The sequence below is a fragment of the Condylura cristata genome, unplaced genomic scaffold (assembly GCF_000260355.1).
Source record: "Condylura cristata isolate star-nosed mole 26May11 unplaced genomic scaffold, ConCri1.0 scaffold00001, whole genome shotgun sequence".
NCBI classification, from domain to species: domain Eukaryota; kingdom Metazoa; phylum Chordata; class Mammalia; order Eulipotyphla; family Talpidae; genus Condylura; species Condylura cristata.
Genome location: NW_004567102.1, coordinates 12687060 through 12696367, shown reverse-complemented (window position 1 = coordinate 12696367; position 9308 = coordinate 12687060). Strand labels below are relative to the sequence as shown.

General features: G+C 38.5%; 1 protein-coding gene across 2 annotated transcripts in view; it reads left to right on the top strand.

Annotated features, from left to right (window-relative positions):
* PLA2G7 (phospholipase A2, group VII (platelet-activating factor acetylhydrolase, plasma)) overlaps window positions 1–7903 on the top strand; it is a 38690-nt gene extending 30787 nt beyond the window's left edge. For both annotated transcript variants that reach the window (XM_004674023.2, XM_012726752.1), the window contains 6 exons: window positions 296–422; window positions 1257–1370; window positions 2455–2546; window positions 3560–3730; window positions 6482–6630; window positions 7421–7903. In XM_004674023.2, coding sequence (XP_004674080.1) covers window positions 296–422; window positions 1257–1370; window positions 2455–2546; window positions 3560–3730; window positions 6482–6630; window positions 7421–7554 — 787 coding nt within the window. In that variant the 3' untranslated portion in view covers window positions 7555–7903. The remainder of the gene's footprint in view (window positions 1–295; window positions 423–1256; window positions 1371–2454; window positions 2547–3559; window positions 3731–6481; window positions 6631–7420) is intronic.
* The last annotated feature ends 1405 nt before the right edge of the window (window positions 7904–9308 follow it).

Below are 9308 nucleotides of genomic sequence, written 5' to 3'. Positions count from 1 at the left end.
GCCTATACCACATCTTTTTAATCCAGTCATCTACTTTTGGGCATTTGGGTTATTTCTATGGCAGACATGAATTTTTAACAAGCCCTCCCAGGATTGGAGCTAGAAATTTTAACCTTGGAAATAAGGACATTTTTCTAAAACTCCTTGGCAACCTCTTTGATTAAAAAAAAAAAAAAAGCATGGAAGAAGAAAGGGCAGTCACAAAAATAAGAATGAAGTTGCATCAAGAATGGACAAGGGCCATGGGAGATGAGGAAAAAACAGCTATAAGTGATTAATTCTGTTTGCGTTGTAGAGATGAATCTGCATCTGCAACTTACTATTTCCAGGACCAGTGTGCTGCAGAAATAGCAAACCAATCTTGGATCTATTTTAAAATCATAAAACAAGGAGAAAGGGAGCAATATCAACGAAATGAGCAGGTACTTGCAGTAAAAGTAGTTTGGACTAAAATGAATATGCAAAATGATGACTGGCAAATTTAATTTTACAGATGACTTTCTATGCTCCTGACTCTCCTGCTTTTCATTCCCAAAAGATCTGTCAGGAGATTCTCTGAGCAATAAAAGTAATTAATGTAATGTCTGAGTCACTGTATAAGTAATGAGAAACACAGAAATCCTAGAAGTTAACAATAACTATTCCAAATTCTTTTACATAGATCTTCTAATTTTGGAAGCTCAAAATAAATTCATAGGCCCCTCCACTTCCCTCCAAGATTGTCTAGGAGAAAAAATACCTTTCAGAGAGGTAGTATTAGAGAGTATTAAGAATGCAGGCCCTAGAATCCAACTTTCTGTGAATCCTGGCACCATCATTTTTCAGTGGAATCACCTTGGACAAGTTACTTTCTCTCTTTGTTTGCTTCTATGCTTTGTTATAAAATGAATAATAACAGTATTTTTCTCACAGAGTTGTTGGGGAGATTACTTGAAATAAAGCACATCGATTCTGCGTGTGTGCCGAGATTTGTAGTGGGTGCTTTATACCTAACTTATTGCAATTAATACCATCCACATTTCACTGAGGTTGGCATTTATTAGACAGCAAATGGGAGCTCAGAAAGGCTAAGTTAATCATCACACAGTGGGGTAAGCAATGAACCAGGATTTGGGCTAAGCTATAACTGCCACTGTCATTGTACTAAGCTGTGTTCTAGTCACTAATCCCTCAGACATTACTAGCCATTGACAATTTTTTCCCACATGTGAGCTTGACACAAACTGTATTATTTCTTCTTCTTATAATCATATTAGGTACGGCAAAGAGCAAAGGAGTGTTCCCAGGCTCTCAATTTGATTCTTGACATTGATTCTGGGAAACCAGAGAAGAATGTATTAGATTTAGACTTTGATTTGAAACAACTGGAGGTGAGCTAACAAAATCTTTTTTTTTTTTTAGTACTTTATACCCTGTAGTACTTTATTGTTTCTGCTTTCCTTGTACAACACGTTTAAAGGATTGCCAATGAACTAGAAAGGTAAATATAGTAATAAGGAATGCATTAGGTTGAGCATCATATGATGTTGCCCGGTCAGTTTTGATATCTAAAATGGCAATTTCATATGGTCCAACTTAATGGACCTATTGTAATTTCTTGGATGGCTCTTGAATGATTTTGAGGTTGATCTTGAAATGGTGGTAAAAGTGTTGGGCAGAATGTAGGGAGAGGGTGGAAGAATAGCAGACCAAATGGACACGTGACCAAAGTCTCAGATGTGTGTACAGAGAGGCAGAGTACAGAGGGTAAATAGAGAGAACTAGAAGAACTTCAGTTTGAGTCCAAGATGGCAGTTTGTTTTTCGGACACAGTGAAATGTTTGCGATTCCTCAGCCAGCCTCTTCCCCCCATGCTGCCATACCTTTATACATTGACCTGGCACAGCCTTTCTTGCCGAGCGAGTCCTGTTAGTCTTCTACCCGAGTCAGGAGTACCTGCTCCAAGCAGCTGCCAGGGAGCTTGGTGCCCACTTCTGGCCTGAGTTAGTCACCTCTCTGCGTGCCCCTTACCACTCCTCCGCTGTGTTTGCATCCCTGTGTCTATATCTCTTTTTTTCCCAATAAACTGTGAACTCATTGAAAATGATCTGCAGAGCCTGCCACAGAGCAGGTGATATAAATACTCATGGAGTGAACAAATGGGTAATTACAGAGTAGGGAGAGGCAGAAGTCAGTTGTGATGTGGATGTTTCAAGTGTGGGTCGCTAAGAAGATCATAACGTTCACTTTTGAACTTTTTGAATGCTCAAAGCGTGTGTATGTTTGTGTATATATACGTATATGTACACACACCTGTGTCTATATATGCACATATATGTGTGTGTGCATGTTTCTCTTAAAATTCTCTTAAACTTAACCATGTGTCAGAAATGGATAATAATTCAGATTCCTAGTAGTCTGTGTTTCTAACAACTTGTGAACAGTTATGAATTTGTATCATGCTTTCTCACATAGGGCTCTATCGATAGGAATAAAATAGCCATTATTGGACATTCTTTTGGTGGAGCCACAGTTCTTCAGGCTCTGAGTGAAGACCAGCGATTCAGGTAAGAAAATAAGGCAAAGAAAAAGAAGAGTAAGTTATTGGAAGATGAAAGTGACAATTCATGTAAGACAGATTTTTTTAAATCCAAATTTTTGTGAAGAAGTTTCTTCTATATTTTCTTAGGCAGAAGTCATCTACTTCTCCTGTTTTTACTCCTATATATTTTCTTTCACAATTTTTATTTATCTTTTCAAGGGCTTAACATTTTCATTTGGCAAATATATGTATATTTATCTATGACATAATGATTATGATATTAATATTGCGATCTTAACAGTATTTCTAGATTTTCCCAAAAGGCCGGACTTTTTTTATTAATTCTTTTCCATCTTAAGATGAAGTGAAATAAAAAAAATATGCAATTACTTGGCTAGGAGTCAGACTAGAGTTCTCAGCCTTGTAACTTGCAGAAATATTTTCTCTCTTGAACACTTCATGTCCGAGTGATGAGGTCAGGTAGGACCAAATCTTTTGTGAAATCTCATCTCACAGTTCAAAAGCTCTTTTTCAATGTAAGAGAATACTTTCTTTTTTCACTCATTGCACACATAAAACATTATTCAAAAAGTTACTTTTAAAATATAGTAGATTTATAAATTATAAATTCCATATGTTTTACTTGAAACCTCAAACACCTTTAAATGTAAAGGTCACTCTGTAAAAGAGATAATAAATATACTACAAAGTGTCTAAACAGTAATGGTATAAAATACTTTTGGACTAGTACATTTCTTTGGAAGTAGTGTGTTTATTATGCTTTTCCAGATATTACACACTGTTGAAGAAATTATTTTAAAATTTATTTTGAAGCTAATATAACCAAAATGTGTGATAACATTTTAAAGTTCAAGTATTCCCAGTGCCTACTCAGGAAAATTGCTATAGTTCATAAATGATTATTATGGTATTATGATAGCCCATGATAAACTGACATGGTGTATGTCCATTAATCTTTTTTAGAAACCCCCATCTGTCATCTAGCGTGTAAACAGCCTTTTCTCATTGCACCCATAGATGTGGTATTGCCCTGGATGCATGGATGTTCCCACTGGGAGATGAAGTATACTCCAGAATTCCTCAGCCTCTCTTTTTTATCAACTCTGAACGGTTCCAATACCCTGACAATATTGAAAAAATGAAAAAATGCTACTTACCTGATAGAGAGAGAAAAATGATTACAATCCTGTAAGTATTACCAAATGACTTACTTCACCATCTGAAACAGGAATTTCCAACTTGGTTAAACATCAACAGTTATATTTGGTTGCCATCATAGAATTGTTACATTCGTCATTTAGACTTGTAACAAGATAGACTATTAGATCATTTCCATTTTTAGGTGCATTTAGACTTACTCTTTTTTAAGTGCTAATATGTTGAGTAGTGTTAGTACATGAGACTCATAAACAGGCAGAATTCACATTAGGATATGTGCTTTCTTAAGTGCGAGAGCAGACCCATGCATTGTGTGTGGGGGGGGAGGGGGGAAGGAGAGCCTAAGGTAGGGAAAAGTATTTCATCATTAGGCAAGACTAAGACCTCTTTAAAAAAAAAAAAAAAAAAGATTTATTTTTTATTTATGCATACAGAACTGGGGTAGAGGCCAGAGGCACAGGGGCGGTGAGAGGATTCACCAGAGACAGAGTGGGGAGCAGAACAGGCCGACTGATGAAGTACACTGCTGAGGGGAGCAGCGGGCAGGTCAGGAGAGGTCTGCTGCGCCATGTGGTCACCTAGGGCAGATTGAACTCATGTGGAAGTGGCATTAGCTTCTCAGTGCTGTGCTTTTACCACCCTACACAACCAGGGAGGGCTCAAGACTAGGAAGTCTTTAGAAAAAAATGCAGTCCATCTGTTGAGACATGCAACGGCTTTACCTTTTTGAAAAGAATATGCATTTATAAGTTCCCAAAGTAATGGGGTCCCCTTGAGCCTCATGAAAGTGAACAAAAGTACTCCTGATAGGATTTTGGACTCACCCCTTTCCTCCAAACCCATTTTATAAAGAAAAATTGGCAGAAAGGAGACACATACAGTATAGAAAATAAACATTGTGGGATCAGAATGGTAGGTGGTGGTCAGAAATGACTGTTTGGAGTAGAGCAGGGTCTCCGAGGATCAAGAGAGCTCAAATAGCTGATGAAGAACGAACTAGGTTCACACAAGTCATTTATTTGCATGTCTAAGTCAACTGAATTCTAAAACAGAAATAACACAGAACACTTACCCTCTGCCTCCCTTCTTAGACTCTCACTTTTTCCTTTCTCCTCTGCTAGCCACCTTGAAAGAATAACTTACACTTAATATTTCATTAACTCTTTACCTTCTGAATTCTGACTTTGAGTCCCCACCTATGTACTGGAAGTGGCCCTGGGGAGGCCCTCAAAATCCCAAAACCAATATGCAGTCTCATCCTGTCTGCATCCACCTTCTCCCCCTTTCCTCCTCTCTGCTACCACAAGCCCACTCCTCCTGCTTCTCCTGCTCTTGGGGCTGCCCCCTTCACCCCTCACTGCCCTCTCTGGCTCTCAGCTGTCCATGGCATCCAGGCTTTGCCCTCTCTGGCTCTCAGCTGTCCATGGCATCCAGGCTTTGCCCTCATCCCTCTTGTGCCCTCCCTACCTTCTTTATGCTTCTGACACTCAAGTGTTGGTAGTAAAATGAGGAAGAATGGGAGCAAGCCAGGGAGCTCTGCTTTTAGTCTCTGTAACTGGAAGAATGGTGGTTTGCTTCCGAGCAAAGTAAAGGGAAATTGTTCGAACCAGCTGGGGCTGGGGTAGTGTATTTTGCAATTGCATAGCTGGACACTGGGCAATCAGAAGTGTGATACCTGACACAAATTGGGAAAGTATAGAATTTGTTTGGCATTACAGATGAAGCCTATGGAGTAGGTGAGACTACAAAATGATTAAAATATTCCACTTAGAACCCTGAGAAGTACTACAGGTAGATGAAGAGCCAGTGAGCACCAGCGTAGTTTGGAAGGAAGGGAAACTGTGATGTTAAAGAAACAAAGAGGGAAGAAATATAAAATAACAGGTATCAAATGTCCCAGAGGTAGGTGAAAATGAACATAGACCATTCTATCTGTTGTTATGCTTTTAGGGAACTTAAAGAACAGCATAAGCAGTACCGACAGTTTATATTATTTATATATCATATTTATAGTTTATATAATTGATTAGGTGCTTGTGGTTTAAATAATACAATGAGAAGTCTAATTTAAAAAACTCTTTTTGGCCCTCCCTAATGGCTCAACAAGTTAGGACGCAGCACTGCAAGCTAGCCACGGTCACCTCAGTGCTAGTTGGATCCCCATCCCAGGCGTTGACTCACATGGTGCCGCAGACCTCTCCTGACCCGACCGCTCTGCCTGTCTACAGTGTACTTTGTCAGTCTGCCTGTTCTGCTCCCCACTCTGTCTCTGGTGAATCCTCTCACTGCCCTTGAACCTCTGGCCTATACCTCTATATGCATAAGTAAATAAATCTTTAAAAAAAAAAAGATTTAAAAAACCTTTTTATTTCAAGACTTAAATGCAAAATGTTGTGACTAGCACTGAATAGGTCCTCAGCTAAGTGGCTGTGGCTGGGCGGCAGGCGTCTATCTCCATCAGGCCCCCCATTAACATAGAACACATCCCTCAAGTGGAAAGTATTCTAGTTCCCCAAAGGCTGGACTCATTTCTTCTAAAGTAATACCAAGTCAGACAGAAGTCTTTGAAATGTTTATCTAGAAGGGAAGATGGATATATACTCTAATAACCCTAAATGAATACAGTCTGTGACCCTCAGCTACATGTAAGGAAATCAAATCTTGAAGTTTGTGCACATGGCGTTTGGTAAGTAGGCCCACCACTCATCACCCTTTCCTGCACCCTCACTGCAATCAATAATTCCATCAACATGATGTATAAAGGTCTTATTTCTTTTTCAGGGGTTCAGTCCATCAGAATTTTGCTGACTTCACTTTTGCAACTGGCAAAGTCATTGGATACATGTTCACGTTGAAAGGAGAAATAGATTCAAATGTAGCTCTGAACCTTAGCAACAGAGCTTCATTAGCATTTTTACAAAAGCATTTAGGTAAGAAGCTAATCTTTCTCATGGCATAAAACAAATGATTCTCCTGACAAAACTTTGTCTTAATATAGCTTTAATCCCACTTGAACTGTCTCCAGATTGGCTTACAATTTAACATAGCAGTAAATCAGTTTGGCGACAAAAATGAGAATTTGAATTTTGCTGTGTTGTATACTGCGTAGCTTAGAGAGCCAGTCTGCAGGTAAATCTAAGATGCTTTCTGTAGATTTCCATGTCTCAATCACAGTGTCCCAATCCCATCTTTCATTCCGATGAAGATACTGCAGTGACCAGAAGGCTGCCCACAGTTGGGGTCAGCAGGCTGAGATTTCTGTAATTCATGATGCTATGGTGCCATCTAGAGGAACAGAGTTGTTACATGCTCTCAAAAGCTTTATTTATTTGAATTAACTTTACCTATTTTCTTATATCGTTGTTTATTTTTGCACAGTATTCAATTTCTCCCCTCTGTGGAGTCCCCATAGTTCTCCCACTACCACAGCATCCATTAACTGTCGCCACAGTGCCTTGTGCTCTTCCCTCCCCTATTTGACCACTCTCCTCCACCTCCTGCATATGGCTCAGACCTGTGGTCAGCTTGCAAGTTTTCTTTTCCCTTTCCCTATAGTTTATCTGTATTCTGCCTATAAGTGAAATCATCTGATATTTATCTTTTTCCTTCTGTTTTATTTCCCTTAGCATAATCTCTTCCAGCTCTACCCATGTTGCCTCAAATAGCAATATATTTATCTTTCAAAAGCCTAAAACATGTATTAATGTTTGTATTTCACAGGACTTCAGAAAGATTTTGACCAGTGGGACACCTTGGTTGAAGGGAAAGATGAAAATCTTATTCCAGGCACCAACATTGTCACATCCAGCCAAAATGCCTGTCTTTCGAATGCTACAGGAGTTAATAGCACATAGATTACAAAAGCTTTTTAAAAAAAAAAAATTTTTGTTCTAAAATTAAGAGGTGTGTGATTTTGATGTGTTTTCTAAAAAGAAAAACCTCATATAAAAAATGTAGGCTATCTGATAATACAGATTGAAACATGGAATGTTTCCCCTTTTAATGTAAACAATTTTGTCTATAAAAATCATGCTAGCCTAAACAGTAATGGTATAATGCTTCTTTTTCAGTGTCATTATTAAAAATTGTGTTTGCATAACCCAATGGACTAATCTCTTAAAATCGGTACAGGGCAATGAAACATGTTGCAATAACATACCCTAAAATTATAATAAAATCTATTTCTTGCCTTTGTTTTCTCTACTATGAGCAGTAGACTTGAGTTTCAGTGGTATGATGTTCTAGTTAGAATATGGCAACCCTTTTGACTTTTGGTCATGGTAAGAAAAATTAGCTCAAATGGAAAATGAAACAGTTGCTATACCACAAAGTTAGAGATACAGCTTCAACCTGGGGATTAAATGGTGAGATTAAAAGTGTAGGAATATTGGAGACAAGCCACAAACAGCATGTTAAAGGAAGATGAACTTCTGTTTGCGTGTTCCTTTGATGCCTCATCTCTGATGCATTCTGCATTGTAAAGAAAGGTTTTGCTGGTGTTGCTGCTATGTAAGTCAGGTGAGGAATTTCATTTAAACACACTACATGAGTGATTCACCCAAGACTGTGATTTATAACAAAGGAAACATTCAGAATTACACTTAACCACTTCACTTGCCTATTAGTTTTATTTAGTGAATAATTTTAATTTAACATGCATGAGTGGAAGTAGAAAAACAAATGGATTTAAAATGAGAGTTTAAAATTTTATGCACTCAAACATCTGGGTGTCATTGAAAGTATTTTTTGTTTCCTAAGAGATAAATGAATGTCATCAAGTATATATTTTTGTCTAAATATTGTTTTGTCCCCATGAATTCTTCATAATGAAGTTGAATTAAGCCAATTTTAACAGAGAAAATAATACATAATAACCAAATCTCCTTAACTGTATCTGTTCCTTTTTGCCCAGTTAAGAAGGAACTGTGTCTTTTGATTTAGCACCTCAGGCCTATTTTAGTGCCTTAAGATAAAACAAAACAAAAATCCATTCCTTTTGACAAATTTGACCTCTCCGATACTATAGCTGTTCAGATTAAAAGTTTTAAAACAGGGAACTAAACTACCCTTAACATGGAACTGAAGACTGTACTCTGGCTCTACTACATCATCTTCTCTGACTGTTACTCCCAGTAATCATAGCAATATTGCCTGTATGAGTGAGCCAAACTGTCTATTATCAGAGGAACTGGAAAGACACTTATCTACCTCAGTTCATTGAACCCCCCCCCCACCACCACCTCTCAAAAGTTCTTGATTCTCATTTTTTTTTTAAGATTTATTTATTTATTCATACAGAACTGGGGTACAGGCCAGAGATGCGGAGGATGAGAGGTTTCACCAGAGACAGAGTGAGGAGCAGAACAGGCAAATCAATGAAGTACACTGCTGAGGGGAGCAGGGGGTGGGCGGGTCAGGAGAGGTCTGCCATGCCATGTGGATCTCCTCAGGGGCAGGCAGGGATTGAACTCATGCGGAAGTACCTTTTGATTCTTAGTGCAGTGCTTTAACCCGCTGCGCCACCAGGAAGGGCCCAGTTCTTGATTCTCATTCAAGGTGTGATAATGCTTCATGTACATATAACTTTACCTCATACCCACACAGTAAG